This window comes from Sus scrofa, chromosome 15 (genome assembly GCF_000003025.6).
Source record: "Sus scrofa isolate TJ Tabasco breed Duroc chromosome 15, Sscrofa11.1, whole genome shotgun sequence".
NCBI classification, from domain to species: domain Eukaryota; kingdom Metazoa; phylum Chordata; class Mammalia; order Artiodactyla; family Suidae; genus Sus; species Sus scrofa.
The window spans coordinates 120433542-120458461 of NC_010457.5; the positions used below are offsets into that span (position 1 = coordinate 120433542).

Genomic DNA, 24920 nt, shown 5'->3' on the forward strand with positions numbered 1-24920 from the left:
ACCAGAATTCCAGGACCCTCTTCTTCAGAGGACCTCCTTAGCCTGGAACTTCAATGCATGTCCCCGTGGCCGGGCTTGGAAGGTCTTTTCCTTTGTGGCACTCCTAGGTGGTCATGGGGACTCCCTCCCACCCATTAGGCCAACCTGCTGCCATAGGACCCAAGGTCAAAAAGGAAAAGGGCCTGTTTGTGTGGCGCTGGAGGGTTAGTCGTGTGATCTAGACGTGAATGCTCAAGTGGCAGGAAGCGTCTGAAATCAGAGCTAACTTGGGAGGCAGAAAACTCGGGGTTCCCGGAAGGGAGCCAGAGGGTGGTGCGAGGCTCACGCCAGGAGGGGAATGAAAGCCTGTTCTGTGGCCACCCAGACCCTTCCGTCAGAGCTGGCCACTTCTGCCTTTGGAAAGTGTTTCACAATGCCCCGGGCATGTGTGAGGACAGCCAAGTTGAGCTGAAGATGCGTAAAAGGCTATAGACCCACACACTCACCGGTTCCCAGAGAGGACGGGTGGACCAGAGAGCCACCCAGCACACCACTCACACAGAGAGCATCTGAGTCTGTGGTCCTCATGACAGGTGAGTAGCCCCCTCTGTCCAGGGACAGAGCCTGGATTGGAGCAGGAGGAGAGCATCAGGAGGGGCAAGGGAAGCCCCAGGTCCCCTGTGGGAGTCCTGGTCTTGACCACAATTCTGGACAGGAGCCTGGGGTCAGGCGCTTCACGTTGCCAAGGGCAGAGCCTCCCCCTGCCTCATCTCTGTGGGTTTGGAACCTCTGGGGTTTCCCTGGAAGCTGGAGGCAGGGATGAGACCAAAGGACACACACGTTGGCGTCAGTCTTCCCTGCTCAGAGCCCATGCCCTCTCCACATCCTCTGTGGCAAGAGGCCATCAGGATCTGGGGACCTCTGCATTCACATGGAAGGAGAGGAATCCAGAAGGCTCTGCTTCTCACACATCTTCTGGAAGGTCTGGTCGAGGGATGGATGTGATGGACTGAAGAAAGAAATCAAGGGCTCCTATTCAGCTGGGGCTTCATTTGCTTTCGCCCTGCCACCAGAAACAGGCAGGTCACTCACCAAGGCTCTTGGGGCCCCTGGCAGGTGACACAGGCCCCCCAAAGCAGAGCAGAACCCAATATGGCTCCATCTCCAGCTCACCGAGTCCAGGGCCACCACAAGTACCTCCCGGAGGGACCTACCTGAGTGAGAAGATCCCCATCCCGAATGCAGAACCGGTGAGAATGCTGGAAACTTCCTGGGGTCTTTTAGGATGGATAGGATCCCATGGGATCTCTCTGGCCAAGGGAGGGAGGTCCCCCGAAGACCAGGGCAAGTCCCTTCCAGATGGAGAGTGGTAACTGCCGTCTTCCTGTTTCTGTCCCCAGTGTTTGGCTGGGGTGCTGACAATTTGTCTAAAAATCACCAGGCAGCTTTTTGAACAAATCTGAACTTTCCTGGGAAGGGAAAGGGACCTGGGGTGCATTGAGATTGGAGCCTTGAGGATTTGTTGTAACTTTGAAGGAAAGGAGGCAGACTAAGGCATCAGGAGATGTGGAACTTGCGGGCTGGCTTCTAGGGCAGTGTTCCCTTGCATTGCCAGAATCTTTAGCAGATGCCCAGGCTGCCAGACCTAGCCCTGGAATGGGGGTGGGAAGACCCTAAGCTCAGGGGACTTCAGAGAGAAGAACCTGTGGTCTGAGAAGGGGCTGGGGAAGGAGGAGCTGGGCCACAAAAGCCTGACCCAGGGAAGCTCCCCTTCGGGCTCTGAGGATCTCCTGAGTCAGGGCTGGCGTGGGGTCAGATGTAGGCCACAGACACTGAAGCATCCAGAAAGCTGATCTGCCGTGACTCAGCAAACCCTGAGGTTTTCCCACCTGCATGCTCCACTCACCCGCAGGCCTGGCAGCTCCAGGAATGGGGAATGGAGGACAGGACTGGCCAACCTGGGCCAGTGAGCCCAGGGTGGGGTGGGGGTGGGGCGTGGTGGGGGGACTCAGCTGGGGGAGCTGGTCCAGGCCAACTGCCCCCACCCTTTTGCCCAGGACCTCTCACACTCCGTCCTCCCCACCCCGACCACAGGGCACATTCAGCCTCCGCAAGCTGTGGGCCTTCACCGGGCCCGGCTTCCTCATGAGCATTGCTTACCTGGACCCGGGAAACATCCAGTCGGATCTTCAGGCTGGCGCTGTGGCTGGATTCAAAGTGATCAAGTCGGGGCACCGTGGGCGGCGGGGGGGGGGACCAGATGGGTGGAGACCGCCAGTTTGCCACATTTCCCCAAGGTGGCGTACATGGCTCGTGTTCCTGGGAGCAGGTGTTGTTCAAATGGGCCAGAAAGGGGTCCCCAGGGAAGCCCTACCAGAGTGTGTGTGTGTGGGGGGGTCTTCTCGCTCCATCTTCCCCACTCTCTCCTCAGGGAGTGTCCTTACTTAGTGGGTACCAATAGCTCGGGGCTTCTTGGGGACTGGTCCCTCTGGCTGACGGCCTCTCCCCGACTTCTCACAGCTGCTCTGGGTGCTGCTGTGGGCCACGGTGTTGGGTTTGCTCTGCCAGCGACTTGCTGCCCGGCTGGGCGTGGTGACAGGCAAGGACTTGGGTGAGATCTGCCATCTCTACTACCCTAAGGTGAGCTTGCTGCACATGGACAGGAAGCATCCGTAGGCTCAAAACCCCAAGAGCCAGGAGTTCCTGTCAGGGTGCAGTGGTGAACGAATCCGACTAGGAACCATGAGGTTGCGGGTTTGATCCCTGGCCTTGCTCAGTGGGTTAAGGATCCGGCATTGCCATGAGCTGTGGTGTAGTTTTCAGACGGGGCTCGGATCCCGCATCGCTGTGGCTCTGGTGTAGGCTGGCGGCTACAGCTCCAATTTGACCCCTAGCCTGGGAACCTCCATATGCCACGGGAGCAGCCCAAGAAATGGCAAAAAGACAAAAACAAAAAACAAAAAAACCCAAGAGCCATTTAAAGCTTCTAGGATCAAAATAAATACATCATCTCGGGTAGAGCATCTCAAGTCCATGAAAGATAAGACGATGGGGTTCCCGTTGTGGCGCAGTGAAAACAAATCTGACTAGTATCCACAAGGATGCGTGTTTGATCCCTGGCCTCGCTCAGTGGGTGGGGAATCCAGCGTTGCCATGAGCTGTGGTGTAGATCGTAGATATGGCTCAGATCCTGCATTGCTGTGGCTGTGGTGCAGGCTGGCAGCTGTAGCTCTGATTCGACCTCTAGCCTGGAAATCTCCATGTACCTCTGGTGTGGCCCTAAAATGCAAAAAAAAAAAAAAAGTAAGACTGGGCTCAAACTAATAGAACACAGGAGTTCCTGTTGTGACTCAGTGGGTTAAGAATCCAACTAGCTTCCATGGGGATGCAGGTTCAATCCCTGGCCTCGCTCAGTGGGTTAAGGATCCAGCATTGCCACAAGCTGCAGGGTCAGTCGCAGATGCAGCTCGGATCTGGTGCTGCTGTGGCTGTGGTGTAGGCTGGCAGCTGCAGTTCTGATTAAACCCCTAAACTGGGAACGTGCATATGCTGCAGGTGCAGCGCTAAAAAACAAAAAAACAAACAAACAAACAAAAAACTGGTAGCACACAGATTGAGAAAGACAGTGGAGATAACCCTGCTCGTTTTACAGAAGGGAAATTGAAAGGTGGGGAATTGACTTGGCCAAGGTCAAAACTTGCTGGGCATTGGCTCAGGATAACCAATGGAATGGACACTGTAGATATGGCTGTTATCAGCATCCAAGCAGGCAGACAGAAATTATTAGATATTTCAGAGGCATCTAATGGAAGGATGGAGCCGCAAATATGTTGAGAGAGCTGAAGCGCCAAGGGAAGGAGGTATTACCCAGAGATCAGGAAGCTGCTGGAGGAGTTCCCGTTGTGGCTCAGTAGTCAACGAACTTGACTAGCATCCAAGAGGACGTGGGTTTGACCCCTGGCCTCGCTGAGTGCGTTGAGGATCTGGCATTGTAATGAGCTGTGGTGTAGGTCACAGATGCTGCTCAGATCCCGTGTTGCTGTGGCTGTGGCGAGGCCAGCAGCTATAGCTCTGATTCGACCCCTACCCTGGGACCCTCCATGTGCACAGGTGGAGCCCTACAAAGACAAAAAAAAGAGAGAGAAAGCTGCTGGACAGGAGTCCAGGGACCATCATTTGCAGTCAGGCTTCTAGAATCATTGCTGTCATGGCTGAAATAGCTACCAGTGCTGCTGGAGCCCAGATCTCCTAGTGCCCCTGCTGGTGCCACTGCCAGAAACACCTCCAGAAGAAGGGGGAGAAAATGATCTCTTCCTGCCTTTCAATTTCCCTTAATTATTTTCTGCTGTTGATCCAAAACAAACAGACCAACAGCTATTTCTCCAGCAAAGATGAATTTATTCAGGGTCAGCAGGGAATCACAATTTGGGGTCTAACTACGGCGAGCCGCTTGCAAGACTGCACAGCAAAGGGAAGGACACTTTTATGTAGGGGAAAGGGAAGCTGGTAGGGTGATAGAAAACTGAGTTCACGGCCTTTCAGTGGCTGACTCCTTGCCAGGAAAAAAAAAGAGGGAGAGAGAGAGAGGTCTTTCTTCTTCCTGTTGGGCTCTGCTATCTTCACAGGGCGTGGGATCGTCTCCCCTTCCTGTCTCCCGACTCTATTTAATTGAGATTTCTGTTGCTTAATTTTATACCATGGAACCTAACTGGAAGCCAGCTGGCAAGGCCGTCTTGCAAATGTAGTTTGCAGGCTTCCAGCCCAACAGTGTAGGGGTGGGTCCAGAAAGGTGAGTACAGGACTGAGCAGGCAAATAACTGGCCCAGCCTCACTGAAGGGTTACCTCCTCTCCCAGGTACCCCGCACCCTCCTCTGGCTGACCATGGAGCTAGCCATCGTGGGCTCGGACATGCAGGAAGTCATCGGCACGGCTATTGCCTTCAATCTGCTCTCAGCTGGAGGGTACTCTGGACACCTTCTATTTCCCCACATCTACTGCATCCTGCAGTTTCCTCTGACTCAGAGCTATTGCCCAACTGGCCAGATGGGGCAATGGAGACCCAGATGTGTAAATTGGCCTGTCTCAAATCACACAGATGTCAGTCACCATGCAGGCCTCAGACTGCCACCCCAAGCTCCCTGCCGTGCTGATCCCCTACCAGCTTGGCCTTTCCTGGCGTCTATGTGCCATTTTCCCATCTCCCTTAGCTGTCCGAGGCCACTTGAGTGCCCAGCTTCCACAGTCTCCAGCCCTGGAGTGGGAGTTCCAGGCTCACGGACTGGGCTGGGCTGACCCAAGCCACTCTGGTTTCAGAATCCCACTCTGGGGTGGTGTCCTCATCACCGTCGTGGACACTTTCTTCTTCCTCTACCTAGATAACTACGGTAGGTGCGTTCCTCCTCCAAGAGGGGACTTGGCAAGGAGGGGACCTGGCAATGAAAGTAGGAGCCCACCGAAGCTCTGCTGTACTGAGAGAAGGGCTCGGAGCACCCTCCTCTGGATGGCCTTGAGCAAGTTATTAAGACATCTGTTTCTTCATCTGTAATACGGGGATAATAACAGCACAGATGTCGCAGGGCTGTGTAAGGCTTCGCGGACATATGTTAAGCACTTGGCACAGTGCCTGGAAAAAAAGTGCTCACAAGTCCACTAATAATTGCTTACGTTACAATTTTTTTTGTTGTTTTCTTCTTCCCCTTTGTACCCCCGCCCCCCAGGGCTGCGGAAGCTGGAAGCCTTTTTTGCATTCCTTATTGCCATTATGGCCTTCACCTTCGGATATGAGGTGGGCAGCCTGAAGCCCACCTTGTCACCAATGCCACCCTACCCTGTCCCTCTGTCACTGCAGAGCCGGAAGGGAGGTGGGTGGCAGACCTTAGCCACGCCCCTTAGCGGCCTGGGTCCGAGAGGATGACCAGAATGGCGGCTCAGGGGCGGGGCGGGGTGGGCGTGGCCTGATGAGGCTCCTCCCCGCAGTACGTGGTGGCGAGGCCTGCTCAGGGAGCACTTCTTAGGGGCCTGTTCCTGCCCTCCTGTTCTGGCTGCGGCCAGCCCGAGCTGCTCCAGGCCGTGGGCATCGTTGGCGCCATCATCATGCCCCACAACATCTACCTGCACTCGGCCCTGGTCAAGGTGAGCAGAGGAGAGGGGGTCAGAGATGCCCTCTCCATTAGGCCCCACTGGCCCCGCCTCCAAGGCCGGAGCCCCGCCCCTTTGGCTCCTGCCTTGGGAATTTTAGGCAAGGAAAGGAAGTCACTCTTTATTCCGTATGTAATAAGAGAGCATCTACTGTGTTTTGGGAGCTGGGGGGTCAGTGGTGAGAAGATAGACAGGTCCTCTTCTCTCTTAGAGCTTGCATTCTAGTAGGGGAGACGGACTATGAGCAAGTAAACAAATAAAGGAGAGAATCCAGGACTGTGAAGTGTGCTCTGAAGGAAACAAAACCGAAGTATAATGGAGAATGGCTGGGAAGGAGGTTCCTTTAGAAAACGTAGGGAGTTCCTGTCGTGACTCAATGGTTAACGAATCTCACTAGGAACCATGAGGTTGCGGGTTCGATCCCTGGCCTCGCTCAGTGGGTTAAGGATCTGGCATTGCCATGAGCTGTGGTGTAGGTCTCAGATGCGGCTGGGATCTGGCATTGCTGTGGCTCTGGCATAGGCGGGTAGCTACAGCTCCGATTGGACCCCTAGCCTGGGAACCTCCATATGCCGCGGGTGTGGCCCTAAAAAGATAAACAAACAAACAAAAAACCTTTAGAAAATGTAGTCAGGAAGTTCCCATTGCCGCTTAGTGGATTAAGAACCCAGCATCGTCTCTGTGATGATGAGGGCTCAGATCCCTGGCCTCAGTGGGTTAAGGATCTGGCTGCAAGCTGCAGTGTAGGTTGCAGAGGCATCTTGGATCTGCTGTCGCTGTGGCTGTGGTCCAGGCTGGTAGGTGCGGCTCTGATTCAGCCCTAGCCTGGGAACTTCGGTATGCCACAGGTGAGATGGTAAAAAGGGGGAAAAAAGGAAGCAGGGAGGCAAGGAAGGTAGAAAGGGAAGGAGAAGGTAGTGACCTTTGAAACGTGAAGGATGGGAAGGAAGCTCAGGGGAGACGATATCTTAGGCAAAGCGACTGGCACGTGCAAAGGCCCTGAGGCAGAGAAAAGGCCTGTTCCAGACTGCCATGTAGGGAGCTTTAGAGAACTGGGGTTGGGGGAACACAGGTAGAGGTGTGAGGGTGCAGGATGCCAAGGTGACTGGGGATTTTGGTACTTCCCTCCCTTTTGACCTCCATAGTCTCGAGAGGTAGACCGGACCCGCCGGGAGGACATCCGAGAAGCCAACATGTACTTCCTGATTGAATCCACCATCGCCCTGTTTGTCTCCTTCTTCATCAACCTCTTTGTCATGGCTGTCTTTGGGCAAGCCTTCTACCAGCAAACCAACCAGGCTGCGGTGAGACACACCCCATACACACATGCCCTGCAGGCTTTGCTGGGGACCCCAGGCAATGCAGCTAAGCCCTTGAGTCTCTGTCCTGCACTCCAGGCACTGGTAGGGGAGGGAGTCCGTGACTCTGGCCTCTGACTGGGAGCCCCTTCCCCACCCCGCTGGGAGACACAGCTCCCCCCATGCAGGCTTGCAGAGGGTCAGCCCCCACACCAGGGGCTGCAAGGTACAGACATCCAGGGGAGGGGATGGAGGGAGGAGTCGAGTCTTGAAGGGCCTGGCATTCCAGCTGCACCTTGAAGGATGGGCAGGATTTGCCCAAGAAGCTGCAGGGAGGGAATCCTGGGAGGAGATGCCTTCCCAATGAGCATGGGGTTGTGAATATGCGGGTGGTCATTTTCTGCTCTGGAGCCTCCACTGATAATCTTCATTATTAGCAGATAAACCACCACTCATTCAGCAAATATTTACTGAGCATGTTTCTTTATCAGCCAGTGTCTTAGACCCTGAAAATACAGCAGTCAGTGATACAAAGACCTGGGGGTTCCTGCTGTGGCTCAGCGGAAACAAATCCATATAGTATCCACGAGGACGAGGGTTTGATCCCTGGTCTTGCTCAGGAGGTCCAGCGTTGCTGTGAGCTGTGTGTAGGTCTCAGACTTGGCTCTGATCCCAACCCGAGTTGCTGTGGCTGAGGCATAGGCCAGCAGCTGTAGCTCCTATTTGACCCCTAGCCTGGGAACTTCCATACGCTTCGGGTGCCGCCCTAAAAAAAAGAAGAAGAAAAAAAGAGATACAAAGACTTTGCCCTCTTGCAGATTAAATTTGGAGGCAGTTGGATTTCCTTGGTGGCTTAGACAGGGAACTTTGGCATGCTGTGGATGTGGCAAAAAATAAAAAAATAAAAATAAAATAGATGCAGTCAGCAAAGAGAAAACAGATCAACTAATCAGTACACAAAGGAAAATATGGACAATGTTGTAAAGGAAATTAGGAGGGTGGTGAGGGATTTCCCGCCATGGCTCAGTGGTTTATGAACCTGACTAGTGTCCATGAGGACACAGGTTCGATCCCAGCCTCGCTAAGTGGGTTGAGGATCTGGTGTTGCTGTGAGCCACTGTGGTGTAGGTCGCAGATGTGGCTCGGATCCCTAGTTGCTGTGGCTCTGGCGTAGGCCGGCAGCTACAGCTCCAATTGACCCCTAGCCTGGGAACCTCCATATGCCATGGGTGCAGCTCTAAAAAGACAAAAAAAAAAAAAAAAAAGAGAGAGAGAGAGCGATGAAACATAACTGAGGGTATGATGAAGGAAGGGCTCCTATATTAGGCCAGGTGGTCAGAAGAGGCCTCTTGGAGGAGGTGACATTTGAGCTGACTCTGAGAGAGAAGGAGCTGGCCAGCTTCGCCCTGGCTCTCTGGGACTTGGGACCCATGCCTGTCTCAATTTTTGAGTGAGTCTCTATCCCAAGGCTGTAACAACTGCTAGGCAGTGTTGGGTGCTTACCAAATGCCAGGAAGGTGGGGGTGAGGAAGGTGATGGATCAGACGGGTCAGGCCTCTGGAGACATGGGCACTGCCATTACCTTGCTATGCGACCTTGTGAGGTCATACCCCTCCTTGGGTCTCTCTGGCACAAGGAGAGAGGCCTAAATAGGGTGGCAAAGCATAGTCACACATTGTCCTCAAGACCAGCCTAGTCACAGAGCTGTGGGAATTGGGTCCCATGCAAGGGATAAGGGCCTATGGGACAGCTTGAATCACTGTCAGCCAATTCTCTCTCTGTGGACATGCCAGCTCTTACAAATCCAACAGAAACTGGAAACCGGCTTCTCCTCTTAATTCTTCTCAGTTATAAATGTTGTCAACAAATGCACATCAAGGGAAAACAGTTATCTTTTATTTTTATGGCCACACTGTGGCCTATGGAAGTTCCTGGGCCGGGGATGGAATCTGAGCCTCAGCTGTGAGCTATGCTGCCGTTGTGGCAATGCTGGATCTTTATTCCACTCACTGGGCAGGGGATCAAGCCCACACCTCTGCAGACTCCAGTCGGATTTTTAACCCACTGTGCCACAGCAGGAAGTCTGAAAAAAAAAAAAAAACCTTTTTTCTGGAGTTCCCATCGTGGCTCAGTGGCAATGAACCCAACTGAGGACATGGGTTCAATCCCTGGCCCCGCTCAGTGGGTTAAAAGATCTGGTATGGCCGTGGTGCCGGCTGGCAGCCCCTAGCCTGGGAACTTCCCTATGCCACAGCTGTGGCCCTAAAAAAAAGATTTTTAAAAAGTTTTTTTGTCTGCCCCACCCCCCCGCCCCCATTGCACGTTAAAATTTGAGGCACAGCAGCCACCCAAGCTGCTGCAGTGACAATGCTGGATTTTTAACCCTCTGTGCCATGACAGAACTACTAAAGAAAAAAAAAAAATTGTTAGTCGAACAAAATATGTCCAACCGGGTACACGCCGCAGGCCATCAGTTTTCCATGCCTGGTCGAGGCCGCTTTTCCAATACTGAATGTTGGGGCTCACTTCTCTCTCCCACTGCCCGGTGCCCGCAGTTCAACATCTGTGCCAACAGCAGCCTCCACGACTACGCCAAGATCTTCCCCAGGAACAACCTCACGGTGGCTGTGGACTTTTACCAAGGCGTAAGCGCGGGGCAGGGGTGGGCCTGGAAGGGACCCGAGGCCGCCTCGGGGGCGGAGCCTGCACGAGAAGGGGCGTGTCTGCGCCTCTGACCACACCCCCTCCCTCCCCTGTCAGGGCGTGATCCTGGGCTGCCTCTTTGGCCCCGCCGCCCTCTACATTTGGGCGGTGGGTCTTCTGGCTGCGGGACAAAGTTCCACCATGACCGGCACCTACGCGGGACAATTTGTGATGGAGGTGGGGCTGGGGCGGGCTGGGGCGGGCAGGGGTCCGAGGACCACAGGCACCCTCCTTGGCGTGGACACCGGCCGGCCACGTGGACCCTTAAGGCGGCCTGGCTTTACAGATGAGAAAACAGATTCTCGGAGCTGCGGCGACTGGCCCGAGGCTGTAGACGCAGGACTAATAGGTCTTTTGTTCAAAGCTGATTAGTCGTCAGCAATTGGCTGTGGGAGATGCACTTCTCCCCTCATTTCTTCCCATCAACCCCTCACCGCCAACTGTGGACAGCGCTGCCCCCATTTCAAAGACAGAAGGTTCCCCAGGCGTGAGAGGGGCTGAGGGAGGACAGAGGGTCCCTCCCCTGGAGCCCCCAAGCCTACACCCCACCACCAAGGTGCCCACCCCACACCCCAGGGCTTCCTGAAGCTGCGGTGGTCACGCTTTGCCCGCCTCCTGCTCACTCGCTCCTGCGCCATCCTGCCCGCCCTGCTGGTGGCTGTCTTCAAGGAGCTGCAGGACCTGTCAAGCCTCAATGATCTGCTCAACGTGCTGCAGAGCCTGCTGGTGAGCCCACGGGCCTACCACCCTTTCCCCCAGTGGAGCTGACCAGGAACCAGAACAATCCCCCTACTGAGCCTCCCCATGTCCCAGGCACTATTCTTTTTGGTTGGTTTGGTTTTGTTTTTAGGGCTGCACCCGTGGCATATGGAAGTTCTCAGGCTAGGGGTGGAAAGCTACAGCTGCCAGCCTATGCCACAGCCATGGCAATGCTGGATCTGAGCAGTGTCTGCAACCTACACCACAGCTCACAGCACCACTGGATCCTCAACCCACTGAGCGAGGCCATGGATGGAACCTGCATCCTCATGGCTCCTAGTTGGGTTCATTAACCACTGAGCCACGAAGGGAACTCCCTCCCAGGCACTGTTCTAAACATCCCCTACCTGCAAGGCTCAGGTACTCCCCACAGCCACCCCAGGGGATAGCAACCACCATTATCCCCATTTTGCAGATGGGAAAACTGATGCAGGTAAGTGACCAGTGGTGGAGCTGGGATACACGCTCAGGCAGCCTAAGGCCGGAGCCCCCAGACACTTCCTCCTGCTTTGGAGCCTCCACAACCTTGGAAGGCATAGAGGTGGAGAAACAGAAGCTCAGAGTGGTTAGGGGACTTTCCCAAGGGTGCACAGCAAGGCAGAGGGTGACTGGGGCCCCAGCCTGCTCCTCCCCTCCTGGCTGTATTCTGAGGGTGGGGTCCCTCAGCACCCCCCGTCTTCTCCCCAGCTTCCCTTTGCGGTGCTGCCCATCCTCACCTTCACCAGCATGCCCGCCCTCATGCAGGAGTTTGCCAGTGGCCGGTGAGTCCTCCCAACCTCAGCACTGGACTTATATTACCACCCTTCATCCTCAGCCACCCAGAGGGAGGAATTGCCATTATTCCCACTAACCAGATCAGGTCAGAGAGGTTAAGAAACTTGCCCAGGGTCACACCGTCAGCAAGTGGAGGAGCCAGGACTGGAATCCCGGAGTGGGGGCTGTGTCTAGAGCTAGAACGCCTCACTCTCACTTCAGGCTCGGCTCTTGCCAAATCCTGCCAACATGGTGCCTGGACATCAGCCAGGGGTCTGCTCCAGGTCCCCCAGCCTGGAGAAGCCGGCCTTGTGTGTCCGCCCCTCCCCTTAGCTCCAAGCCGGCTGTGGGTCCTGGACGAGATGCAGCCACTCCCTGAGCCTCCCTCTTGTCCCCAAGGGTGAACAAGGTCATCACTTCCTCCATCATGCTGCTGGTCTGTGCCATCAACTTTTACTTTCTGGTCAGCTACCTGCCCAGCCTCCCCCACCCCGCCTACTTCGGCCTTGTAGCACTACTGGCTGTCATCTACCTGGGCCTCACCACCTACCTGGTACCGTAGTGTCAGCGGGTGCCTTGGGGATGGGGGCAGCAAGGAGGGGAGACCATAGATGGAGGGCTGGGGAGGGGGGATACACTGGGGCTTCCCCAAAGGTCTTGTCCTCTCCCCTTCTCATGGCCGCCTCTCCCCCAGGTCTGGACCTGTCTTATCGCCCATGGAGCTACCCTTCTGGTCCACAGTTCCCATCAACACTTTCTGTATGGGCTTCTGGAATAGGAGCAGGAGAAGGAAAAGACCTCGGGATGAGCTCCCCGGCAGGGCTTGGCTGAGGGTGGAATGCGTGGGGCAGATTGGCCTGCTGGACAGGTGGGCATGGCGGGGGACCCACTGTGTGGAAGCAGCAAGATGGAGCGCAGGTTTTTGGAAGCAGGCCAACCTGAGTTCCTTAGGGACCTGCAGTTTCCTAGCTTGGACAAGTTACTCAACCTCTGGATCTCAGTGTCTTCATCTATAAAATGGGACAACACCAATCTTGCAATGGATGTAAAGCAATTTAACACAGAGACTGGCACCTGAGACAAAAAAAAAAAATCGAAAAGTATTTATTGAGCACCTATAGGACTGAGCTGACAGGACCAGTTAGGAGTGGAACACAGGCTCCAAACAGGTATTTAAAATAGAGTCTGAAGACTGCTAAATAAATGCTTATTAATTTTTTATCCAAAAAGAGCACAGAACAGAAATCGTCAAAGCACAAAATCCCTGAACCATCAAGAAGAGTCCCCCTCATGGAATGTCTGACTCGCTTCTACTCTAGCTGGAGTGACCTTAGGCTTTTTGGTCCACCCGAATCCCATTTTCCAGGCAGTAAAATGGAGGCGCAGTTGTCCCCAACTTCCGGCGCCAGGTCATAAGGAACCCAGGAGTCCGTGCCTCCAAGGCCCAATTCTTTGGCCATCTCTCCAGGGGACCAGAACTCCCACACCTTACTGTTAAAGCTCCCCGGACGCTGACTCCCAGCTCCCCCTAGGGGCGGGGACGGTCCCGAGCGCCGGTACTCCCCGCCTTTAAAGAGGAGGAGGCTGTCGCTCGGGCCCTGCGCCCCAGGGCCTCGGAATCCGCCCAAGCAGGAAGGTGGGGGAGAGCTCTGTGGGCGGGGAACCCCCTCCGCGCTGGGAGCCGTCCGGCGCCCCTTCGCCCTGCGAAGGGACTGCTATTTACAGACGCTCCCTGGGCTGTTTCTAGGCTCCCCCAAGTCCCTCCTCCAGCTTCTTCCAGTCCCTCAGACCCCAGCCAGAGAGCTGTGGCGAGCGGCGGCGAGTAGGGGCCACCAGCCCTTTGCCTTGGTTGAGCCTGGAGTGGGCGCTGAACCTGGAAGCACCCCCGATTTCCCGGGGATGCAGCGGGGCAGGCAGCCCGGCTGCGCGCTCAGGCTGAAGCGCTTGTTTATGAGAAGAATGTCCTCTTTCTTAAAAGGGCAACGAAGCTAGTGGGGCCCTCAAGGAAGGACGGGATGGGACAGGTCTGGCTCACCGAGCAACGGTGGAGAGGCACCTGGGCTAGCAGGCCGCCCACTCCCCTTCTCCTGGCTTGGCCCTGGAGAAGATAGGGCCCGCGCGAACTGAAAGAGAGGAATGAATGGGGGCCAGGGACCGAAGAAAGGGATCGCCTGGCTTCCCAGAGGTGCCCCCAACTGTACCCCTGCCCATCCCTCTGGTCAAGTCTCTAGGTATTAGTTGGGTGACAGCCCAGTTTTAGACTCTGGGGGAGGGAGGCAAAGTCCCGAATTAAAGATGTCTTTTCTTTAGGAGCTCACTCTATAGAGGGGCGGGTGGGAGGGGCGTAAGTAAAAGCCAACAAATTGCTAACCTTGGGATGGACAAGGGGAGGGGGGGCACAAACCTGCAAAAGACTGAGGCAAGGCCAGGAGAAGGTAACGCCTGGACAAGATTTTCAAAACTGACTAAGAAGAGGGCAAGCAATCCAGGGGGAGATGAGCATGCCAGGAGCTGGGAGTGTCCGTATGTGCAAAAGAGAGACATGCAATCTTCTTGGGGGTTCTTAGAGCTCCAGAGAGGGGAACCCCAGAGGAGTGGGCAGGCAGGTCATATGAACAGTCAAACCTGGAACTTAAAATTGGAGAGGAAGATGAGGAGGGGAGGAGACCAAAGAGCCAGCTAAGGGGCTGCCTGGGCCTGGGCAAGAGGTTAGTGATGAAGTCAGGCCATGGTCAGTCATTTCCGCACAGGCCGCAGCCCCCACCACACCCCATCCCCTATTTCTGGTCCCCACAGTCCTCAGGCTCAGAGCTAACTAGATGCTCCATCAGCCCTTCAGGCTGGCAGTGGCTTGATACCTGTGTCTCCCCAAAATTTTCCTCAACATCTCTGTCCCCACACACCCTGCACTGGTCTCAGTCTGCATCCACTCCGCCCTGGTGGAAGGTGCACCTCGGCTTGCCTTGGGACCTGGGTGGAGGGCGATCTACCTTTCTGCTCTGCATCCCCCCTACCCACTTGCCTGGGGTGGACCTTCACCAACCCTCTTCGGCAGGCAGACGGGGAAACTGAGGTGTCAGATTGAGAAGATACTGGTGCATAGCTGCCAGACAGAACCCGGCTGGGTCCTGGTGTTTCTCAGCTGACACCCCTCATAACCATTCCTCCTGGGGTGCAAGCAGATGAATCGGATAAAGATAAACTGTTTGAGTATGGCACCCCCAGCTGCATCAGTTAGGGAGGGTAGTGGGATGGCAGCTGGGTGTAGGTAGACTCCTCCTCCTCTCAAGGAAACCCAAAGGACCCGCCCCACCCTACAGAACGCTTCCAACCTGCCACTGTCCCCGCCCCCTCCCGCGACTTCACGCGCACGGGTGTCCAGACTCGCTCCGCCTCCACCCCACCCTAGCGGAAGATGCACCCGACGAGCCTCCGAGTCTGGAGGAGGGACGGTCTCTTGGGAAAGAAGCCTGCACCAGGGGACGACTAGGGGGCGTGTTAGGGGCGGGAGTGGTGAAGGGAACAGCGAGAGAAGGGCAGCGGTCCTGCCCAGTGCCCTATCTCCGCCTCGGCTCTTCTGAACCTCGAGGGGACGGTTGGCCAGGTTCCAGCCGTCACAGAGAAAGAAACAGAGGGGGAAGAAGAAGAGCCGCCCTCCTCGGGCCAGGGGTTCACTCAGTCCTGGGCCGCACATTTCCTTTTGGGGTCAGCGCCGGCCGAGCATCCGCAGATACAGCCGAGGCCCCGCCCCGGGGCTGGACCGAAGTGGAGGGGGCTCCGCTCGGCGCCCGGAATCCCTCCTCTGCCTTCGCTGGAGAGCGGGTCAAACCGCTCACCTGTCGGAGCTCAGTTTCTTTATCTGTAAAATGGGTTAAGAAGGAGGTTGTTCTGAGGAGTAAAGGAGACTAGGGGGCCCGGCCAGAGCAGGACCCAGACTGAGCGCTCGCCGCACATTGGCCGTTGTTGCCATTAAATAAATGCAATGATGACAGCGGTGCAGGCGGCGTAAGAGCAGAACGGGGAGTCGTGGAGTCCAGCTGCGGCGGGGCTCACAGCCCGTGACCACGTCTTCTTCGCCCTGGTCCCCAAGCCCGAAGCTGGCACGTCTCCGGGCGAGCGCCGCTCCCCTCGTGTCCTGCCCCTCGCGCGGGGCCTCTGCCCCCTCCGCACCCCCCTTCTCCGGGCCTGGAGGACGTGCGCCGCGCTCGCACCCCGCGGCCGGACGGGACAGGACGCGCCCGCCCTGCCCCGCCCCGCCCCGCGGCCCGCGGGGGAAGGAAGTGCTGAGGCGTGTTTGTCAAGGCTTGGCGATATTAGTATTTTTAAAATGTGAACAAAAAGTAATAACGACAAATGCAAGGATCTTAATAAACAAGAAAAGAAAGAAAGAAAGAAAAAGAAAGAAAGAAAGAAAGAAAGAAAGAAAGAAAGAAAGAAAGAAAGAAAGAAAGAAAGAAAGAAAGAAAGAAAGAAAGAAAGAAGATAGACCACCCTCAGACCTAACCACGCACCACACGGGAGTTTCCTTTGTAAAGAATCTGCGTGGAAACGCTGGCCCCGCGCCTGCCGGTCTGTCTGCACAGACCCAGGCGGAACGTGTGTTCAAGGTCCTCCAAACAATTGATGACTGTGATGCCCATAGTCAGGCATTGAGCCTGCAGGGCTTGAGTCCACGGTTGACCAATGCGTGGGGGCCGCCGTCCGATTTTCCCCTTCCTCAATAGTCACAGAGTGGCCGGCTGGGGAGTAGAGGACCTAGGAAGGCCTCTTGGAGAGAGTGTCATTTCCTCTTCGAGGTCCGTGGGATTTGGCTATGCGGAGAGGGAGGAAGTGCATTTCACGTAGAGGGAACAGCACGCACAAAGGCCCTGAAGCGCGTGGAGGCGCTTGGCTCCGGGCGGGAAAGTCAGGTAGCTGGAGTGCGCACGGGGAGTGGACGTGGCGGGGCGGCTGAGGGAATCCCGGGGCAGGCAGTTGGCATTTTCACGCCCTACAGCTCTGGGTTTAGGGGAAGGAGCCAGAGACTGCGGTGAGTCGCGGTCACAGCCCAGTTAAGAGCTTAACTGTGTGGATCTGCACAGCCGTCTGAAGGTAGCAAAGAGCCTTTACACGCTCACGACATCCCTGCGAAATAAGCCTTACGACCGTCGGAGAGAAGACCCACTTTATAGACCAGATGGTGTAATTCCCATTTCCCAGAAGAGGAAACCGAGAAGCTGTCAGCCCGCGACCCTCGGAGAGTGCAGGGGAGGAGCCGCACCGCCCTAGGGCACTCCTGGGCGTGGGCGATTGGGTAGGCTAGGGTAGGGTAGGGCAGGGCGGGGGCGGGGCCTGGCCCCCGGCAGCCAAGAGTCGGGGAACTGTGGGCCGGCTGCCGGTCCTGCCACGCAGCCGCAGAGGCTTGGCCCCGCGGGCGGGCGGGAGGCAGGAAGGGAGGCGACGCCCCCTGGAGCGCGGCAGGAACCCGGCCGGGCCCGCCTCCCAGCCCGCGGAGCCGCGCCGGCCCCTGAAGTGTTGAAAGCCCGAGCAGAGTCCAGGTCACGCCGAAGCCGTTGCCCTTTTAAGGGGGAGCCTTGAAACGGCGCCCGGGTTCCATGTTTGCATCCGCCTCGCGGGGAGGAAACTCCATGTTGTAACAAAGTTTCCTCCGCGCCCCCTCCCTCCCCCTCCCCCTTAGAACCTGGCTCCCCTCCCCTCCGAAGCTCGCGGGGATCCCTCCCTCCCACCCCTCCCCTCCCCCCCGCGCCCCGATTCCGGCCCGAGCCGGGGGGGAGGCCGGGCGCCCGGGCCAGAGTCCGGCCGGAGCGGAGCGCGCCCGGCCCCATGGACAGCTCGGCCGTCATTACTCAGATCACCAAGGAGGAAGCGCGGAGTCCGCTACGGGGCAAAGGTACTGGGGCGCGCGGAGGGGGCTGCAGCCCGGGCACCGCAGGAAGGAGGGGCCCGGGACCTTCCCGGGCAGCCGCCACCGCCACCCCGGCCGCCCGCCTCGGCGGGGGCCGAAGCTTCCAACCCGAGGGGGAGCGGGATGAGTGTTTGAACTTGCGGAGGCTCTGAGGCGCGGGGCGGGGCCTGGCGCCTTTGGGGCACTCCTGTCTGTTCTAGTCGGGGAAACTGAGGAAGGGGTAGAGAAGGGGAGCCCTCCGGGTCTCCTAGACTGGCTGTGCACCGTGCCGGAGAGTCGCCCCCCCCCCACCCCCGCGTTGGCGCCAATGGGACTGGGAGATGGGGGGGGTAAAAGAGGGCGCCTTCAGGCCACCAGCTGAGACTCCGCCCCCTCTGGGCCGCGGTCTAGTCGGGTGGCGGGAGGGGGCGCGGAGGTGACAGCGGACTGGGGTGGGTTGCATCTCCCGCCAACACACAGCCACGTTCCCCACAAACTTGCGCGCCCCGCGTGGAGGCGCCGAGCCTCTCAGAGGCTCCAGAGAGGGGTAACCACTTCTAAGGGTCCCCAGCGCGCCCGCCGGGAGACCCGAGCGTCGTGACAGTGCACGCGGTGCCCCGGCTTCAGGCCGGTGGGCGCCAGGCCTATGCCCACACTACCGACCCGGGAAGCCGCCCATCTCGGCCGGGCTTCCCAGGGCTGACGGGTCTGAGCTGAGGGGTCTGCTCCTCCCTGTCCGGGTGATGACTTCAGAGGCTAGGAAGATCCTGCCACCTCTGGGGGGCCTCGCACCCCTCAGGGGCAGGGGGCCCGGGTGGAGGGGCGCTTGGAGGGTGGGCGGATCATGGTTGGAGGTCCGTGCGGGGGTGGAGGAGGCGGGGCCAGCAGATGACCGCAGGACACTGGCCCAGGCCCCTGCTCCCTGCCTCTGGGCCCAGCCTCAGAGAGGACTTTGGACCTCCAGAGGCGGAGAAGGGGACGGAGGGCTGTTGTGGGCCGCAGGGCCCCAGACCCCAGCCCTCTTTGGCAGGGGCCCAACAGAGCAGTGGGTGTCAAGAGGTGTCCCCAGTGGGCTGATCCCTCATCAGTGATGGAGCCTTAGGAAGAGAAAGTGCCCTCAGCGCCCGCCTCCAGCCAGCCCCCTGTCTAATGTGGGTGACTTCGTACCCACACTAGAAGAACTTGTGGGGAGCCGAGGGGTGGCCCCGAGCCAAGACTGTCAGGATGCCACCTTAGCGTGTCTCCCTGAATGAAGGGGGCACGGCCAGAACCCCTCAGCCCAGAGCCCCACATCTGGGCACAGACGCACACCTCTGCAGGCCAGTCAGTGTGCACACCCCCTCTTGGGCCTCCCTGCTTCAGGTGACCAGAAGTCTACAGCTTCCCAGAAGCCCCGGAGTCGGGGCATCCTCCACTCACTTTTCTGCTGCGTCTGCCGGGACGATGGGGAGGCCCTGCCTGCCCACAGCGGGGCGCCTCTGCTGGTGGAGGAGAATGGTGCCGTCCCCAAGGTGCGTGGTGGCCGGGTGGGGGTTACAGGGGCACCTGGGCTCAGCCATCAGGGGGTTTAGGGGAAGGGGATGCTTTGGGACCCACTCTTAGGCCGGGAAGCAGGGGGGAGCCCCTCCCTGCCTCAAGCGCTCCAGCTTCCCAGGCCTTCCCAGCCCTGAATGCCCAGAGAAGGGAATAGTTGGCAGGGGCCAAGCTGGGGAGGGGGTGGTCTCTTCCTCTCTGTCCTGGAAGGTTCACCAGGTACAGGGCTGGGGGAGGGAAGAGCTGTGTAGGAAAAATGACCAGGGCTTGAGAGAGGTGCCCGCAGCCAGCCCCGCCCATCCCCACAGCAGAGCCCCGTCCAGTACCTGCTCCCCGAGGCCAAGGCCCAGGACTCGGACAAGATCTGCGTGGTCATCGACCTGGATGAGACGCTGGTGCACAGCTCCTTCAAGGTGGGCCCTGCCTAGCAGCCCTCAGCCCCGGGTCTCTGAGGGTGCCAGCTCTGGCCTGGGAGGGCGGTCTCCGCGGGCCATGCCTCAGCTCCAGCAGCTCTTCCTCCCCACCCCCCCTCCCACAGCCAGTGAACAATGCCGACTTCATCATCCCTGTGGAGATCGATGGGGTGGTCCACCAGGTGAGGGGCTGGGCATGGGGGGGGGTGATAGACTTGGCATCTGTCTTCAGACCCCAGGCTCCTCCCACCAGTCCCGAGAGCCCCACATGGGACTTGGATAGATGTGGAATGTCAGAGGCCCAGAGAGGGTGTGAGACTTGCTCAAGGAGACTTGGCGGCCCGACTCAAGGCCTGCAGGGAGTGGGGAATCCTCCTCGGCGCCCCCTCGCCCCACCCTGCCCTGCCCGGGACCCAGTTCAAGTAATTCAGGATAGGTTGTGTGCTGTCCAGCCTGTTCTCCATTACTTGGCTCGGGGGCCGGTGCCCTGCTGCCTTGGGGTGAGGGAGTGGCCCCCGGCCCCCACATCTGGCTGAGGTCACGGTGGAGGAAGGGACTGGAAATTAGGTATTCCCTTTGAGGAGTTGCCATCCTGGCTCAGCGGTTAGCGAATCTGACTAGCATTCCTGAGGACACGGGTTCGATCCTCCCTGGCATCGCTCAGTGGGTTAAGGATCTGGTGTTGCTGTGAGCTGTGGTGCAGGTTGCAGACAGACCCCTAGCCTGGGAACCTCCATGTGCCGCTGGGTGTGTCCCTAAAATGAAAAAAAAAAAAAAAAAAGAAAGAAAGGAGTTGTTCCCTTTGAGGTCGGGCCGAAGCCAGGAGTCAGAGGTTCAGCTTGACCCTCTTCTGGGGTGGTGGGTGGTCTCCTCAGTGGTGGTTGGGGTGGCTGGCCAAGTGGAGCCTACAGGCCCTGGGACCAGCCTCCCTCCTGTGCGCCTCTGCCTCCTCCACCCACTCCCTGCCAGCCCCCAGCCGCCCTGCCCCACCCTGGCCCATGGGCCAGCAGTCCCCTCACCGGCCCACCCCCCAGGTCTATGTGCTGAAGCGGCCCCACGTTGACGAGTTCCTGCAGCGGATGGGTGAGCTCTTCGAATGTGTGCTGTTCACCGCCAGCCTTGCCAAGGTGAGCCACTGCCCCTGCCCCGCCCCCGCCAGGGGTTCCTGGGGCACCTCTGCTTCTTATCTGCCTCCAGCGTGCATGCGACCTCTGGGTCCCTGGATAACCCACCTCCCACCCCCCAGTACGCAGACCCAGTAGCTGACCTGCTGGACAAGTGGGGGGCCTTCCGGGCGCGGCTGTTTCGAGAGTCATGCGTCTTCCACCGGGGGAACTACGTGAAGGACCTGAGCCGGCTGGGCCGAGACCTTCGGCGGGTGCTCATCCTGGACAACTCGCCCGCCTCCTATGTCTTCCATCCAGATAACGCCGTGAGTGCGCCGGGCAGAACGGGGAGAGGGGCCCCTGCTGGGTCTGCTGCCGTCCCAGTTCTCCCTCTTTCCTCTTCTCAGCGACCCCTACCTGCTGCCTGCTCGCCTTGTCCGCCTGCTGCTGCCCCTCATCCTTTATCAATCACTCAGCTCACTTTGCCTGCGTATCCAGGGCACCTGCCATGGGCTCGGGTCCATTTTTCTTCCTGCCAGTTGTGAACTGTTGGTGGGTGACAGAAATAACTTAGTGGGTCCTGGATGGGATTTTTTTTTTTTTTTCTTTTTTCTCTTTATTGGCCGTCCTGCGGCACACGGAGGTCCTGGGCCAGAGATCAGATCCGGGCCGCAGTCTCAACCTAAGCCGAAGCTATGGCAATGCCAGATCCTTAACCCACTGTGCCGGGCTGGGGCTGGAAGCGGAGTCCCAGCGCTCCCGAGACACTGCCGATCCTGTTGCGGCACAGCAGGAACTCTGGAATTTTTTTTTTTTTTTTTTAAATGAATGAAACAGAACAGGAGATATCTGAGTGCTTTGCACCTAGGAAGACAAAGAAGGGCTCTCGAAAACTTTTGCTTTGACCTATGGGTAAATGCAACTTCCTGGGGGCTGCTGTCAGAATGTCTGAAAACTGTGGGTAAGGGGCTTCCAGGAGGTGGCCCACTGAGCACTGGTTGCTCAGGGCTCATCTGGGCATTCCGTGTCCAGGGAATGGATGCCCCCCTCACCACCCTGCACCCATCTGCCCAGGTACCAGTAGCCTCGTGGTTTGACAACATGAGTGACACGGAGCTCCACGACCTCCTGCCCTTCTTCGAGCAGCTCAGCCGCGTGGATGACGTGTACTCAGTGCTCAGGCAGCCTCGGCCCGGCAGCTAGTGAGGCGCCACGGGGCCAGGACCTGCCCCTGACTATACCCGCACCCCTCATACGTGGACTCTTCCTTAAGAACACTCAGCGCCATGGGGAAGTGGGCATCGCCCCCGCCAGCCTGGCCAGGCTGTGGAGGGGGCCCCAGGCTGCACCAAGGGTGACAAGTCCCTGGGTCCCTGTGTCAGTGCCTTAGAACCTCCTCCTCCTTCTTGGGGGACCTCTGGGGCCCTGTGTGCCACGCTCCCTCTCTTCTCTCCCTCTCTCTGACCACCGTGTTTCTTTGCTGCCAAACTGGGCCCCTCGGCCCCTTCTGATCCTGCCTGGGGGAGGAGCAAGGTTTTGCTGCCCCACGCCTTGGGCCCCCAGCCTGGGAACTGTGGATACCAAGTGCCTTTCCGAGAGCCCTCTTCCCTGCCTGGTTTTCCCAGGGCCACAATCCGGGTCAGTTCATGCCTGGTAAAGCCTTCAGGTTGCTGCAATCGAGGCTGGTGGGGGTCGGACCGTGTCTCCCCACCTCCTCCCTCCCTTGAGATGGCCACGCCCCCACCAGTCTGCCCAAGAGAGATCCCTCACCCCTTGTGAAGGGAGCAGGGTTCTAGTCTGTTAGGACCCCGGGAATCAGCTTCTCTGGGCTCATCAGCACCTGAGGGGCTACTTCCTACATGGCCGAGCTCCAGCCTCTCCTGTCTGCCCTGACCCCGCTGAAGCCCTGGGGCTTGACACCCCTGGCTCCAAGTGTGGGGGCATACGAAGGAAAGGACCCCTTTGTGGTGCCATATAAATATGTATATGTGTATATAGATTTTTAGGGGAAGGGGAGAGGGAAGGGTTGGGGTAGAGACCCCCCTCCCTCACCCCTTTCCTGGGCCCATAAATTGGGGGGAGGAGGGAAAGGATTTTTACCTTTTTTAAACTGCTATTCTCTGAATGCAACAGGCTGGGCCAAGGGGCCCCAGGCCCTGACCTTTGTCCCTCACACTCTCTTCGCTGTGTTCATTCATTCAAAAAGCATTTATTGAGCACCTTCTCTGTGCCCAGTGCTGTGCCAGGCCCACCAGCCAAGTGTGGGGGGAAGACTGAGCACCACCTAAACGATGCCTACCCCACCCACCCTGTACTTCACTGGTGCCTTTCGGGGATCTGTAGGAGGTGGGACCCTTCTTATGGGGTTTGGGGGTCTCCAGGAAGCCTGGCCAAGCTGTCCCCCTCCCCTGTGCCAACCCACCCCTGCAGCCCTCTGCCTCCCCCCCCCCCCCCCCCCCCCCCCCCCCCGGCTGGCTGGGGGCAGTTCCCAGGACGTCCTGCCTTCCAGCCCTGACTCCTTTATCTGGAATGCCTACCCCGAATGCTGAGTCTGAGGGTCAAGGCCTTGGGCTCTCCCCAGGGCATAACGGTTAAGGGGACCCACTACGAGTGCCAAGGGGGATGTCAAGTGGAGTCCCCCACTCCCCCTCTGGGAGGGAGGACATGGTTGGTGTGAATCAGGTAACCCTACGATTTAAGTGCCTTCTCTGTATTGGACAACCCCACAGTGCGATGAGAACTAAAGAGACTGCCAGACCCCCCCCCATCCTGACTCTGTGGTTATTGCGGGGTGGGGTGCGGCCGTTTAAGGGCAGGGAGTCCCATGAGGCCACGCCCTGCTTCAGCAAACCTTTTCGGGGGACCGGGATAGGAGTGGCTGAGGGGAGGCCCTAACCCCACCTGGGGCTTCAAGTGTGAAGATGCAAGCTTGGAATGGATCTGAGCGCATTGGGCTGTACTGTTAATTCTTCTACCTCGCTTAGCCTCAGTTACCTAATTTATCTGATTTGCAAAATGGACACAGGCCCTTTTTGCAGAATTGATTAAATGCCTGCACAAGGAGGACTCGATAATATTAGCCCTAAGCCAAGCAGAAAGGCGTCCCTAGGAGAGGCCCCTGGAAGGTATTTGGAGACAGGAGGGGTGTGGTCTCCGCCCCGAGCCGAGGGGAGCGGCTCCAGAGGCCCCAGAGGGTGGAGCGGGGCGGGGGGGGGGCGAGTTAGAGGGAAGTTCAGCTCCAAGCGGAAGAACTTTGAAAGCGGCCGACCCCGAGCCCGCGGAGGCGTCGCGGGCTGCGGCGTCGGGGCTCCGGCGAGGATGGGTGGGGACGCGGTCTCGATCTCGGTCTCGTTCACCTCCGCACCCCTCCCCCCACGCGCCCCGGCCGCGGCCTCTCACTACCCGCGGGCCGCACCCTTGCTCGAGCCTCCGGCCCACTTCCTGCTCCCGCCCCTCCGGCCCTGGCAGCACTTCCTTTACAAAACTGGGCAGCCCCAGGCCCTGGCAGGAAGTGCCCTCGCGGCCCGCCCTCTCCCGCTTCCCACGGTGACCACTAGAGGGCGCTCTGTCCTCGCGGACGCCCAAGCTCTCCCACGCCCGGCCTCCCTCTCCGGCCCGCCTCCAACAGCCCACGGCTCACATACCCGGCCCTCTCCCCCGCTCCCGGGGTCTGGAAAGAGGAGGGCGGGTTATTCACCCTCCTCTTTGGGGTGGGTAGCTTCTGGCTCCCCTTCAACAAACGTAGCGGGGAGAGAGATCTGCCCTCCCCCGGTCCGGAGATGGACCCCTATTCACCTTACTCCCCTCCCACCGCCCCAGCTCCACCCCTCCAACACCCTCATCCCCTTACCTTGTGAACCCAGCCTCAAGGCTGCCTCCTGGTGTCCCAGATGCTGATCTGCCCCCCAAGTCTCTAAGGGGATCTGCAGAACGGGTGACCGCCGCCCGCTCCCGCCCCCTCCCCTCTACTTCTCACTGGTAGAAAAGTGCCGGAAAGCATCCACCAGGGAAGGGAACCCGCAGCACCCACCCTCCGCGCCATCAGCTCCAGTCCCAGTAAGAGCTGAAGCCCGAGAGCCTGTGGCAGGGTACCTATCCAGCCCTCCCTGCCTCTGCCCAGGCCCTCCGCGGGGTGCTGCTGTATTTCCTGCTCTCCATGCAAACACGAGTCCCCCCAGATTTGCATCCCAGAGGGCCGGACACAAAGAGTCACTACAGCTCCCAACTTTGAATGAGATCGCAGCCAGCTCCACCTATCCCGCCCACACCCTTCACCCGCAGAGTTTAAGGCAGCCACATGTATCTGTGTTTACTGTGTGCCAGGCGCGGTGCCAGGACCGGGGACACACCATG

At 58.3% G+C, this 24920-nt stretch overlaps 2 protein-coding genes across 5 annotated transcripts; both read left to right on the top strand.

Annotated features, from left to right (window-relative positions):
• On the top strand, positions 559-12855 carry SLC11A1 (solute carrier family 11 member 1). The gene is given in 15 exon segments (NM_213821.2): positions 559-572; positions 1096-1229; positions 2074-2196; positions 2500-2619; positions 4835-4941; positions 5294-5364; positions 5698-5765; positions 5957-6112; positions 7264-7422; positions 9972-10061; positions 10177-10296; positions 10696-10845; positions 11566-11639; positions 12031-12184; positions 12326-12855. Coding segments are annotated over 15 exon segments (1617 nt in total). The 5' UTR covers positions 559-565; the 3' UTR covers positions 12410-12855.
• On the top strand, positions 17108-23333 carry CTDSP1 (CTD small phosphatase 1). Of its 4 annotated transcripts, none has more exons than XM_021076470.1 (7): positions 17113-17521; positions 18878-19026; positions 19357-19461; positions 19587-19643; positions 20496-20588; positions 20708-20893; positions 21642-23333. In XM_021076470.1, the coding sequence occupies exons 1-7, from the start codon at positions 17455-17457 to the stop codon at positions 21768-21770; spliced, it is 786 nt and encodes a 261-aa protein (XP_020932129.1). In that variant the 5' UTR covers positions 17113-17454; the 3' UTR covers positions 21771-23333. The 4 variants fall into 4 exon arrangements, with proteins under 4 accessions (XP_020932132.1, XP_020932129.1, XP_020932133.1 ...); XM_021076472.1 differs by having other exon boundaries at positions 17124-17521; positions 19360-19461; XM_021076473.1 differs by lacking the exon at positions 19587-19643 and having other exon boundaries at positions 17108-17521.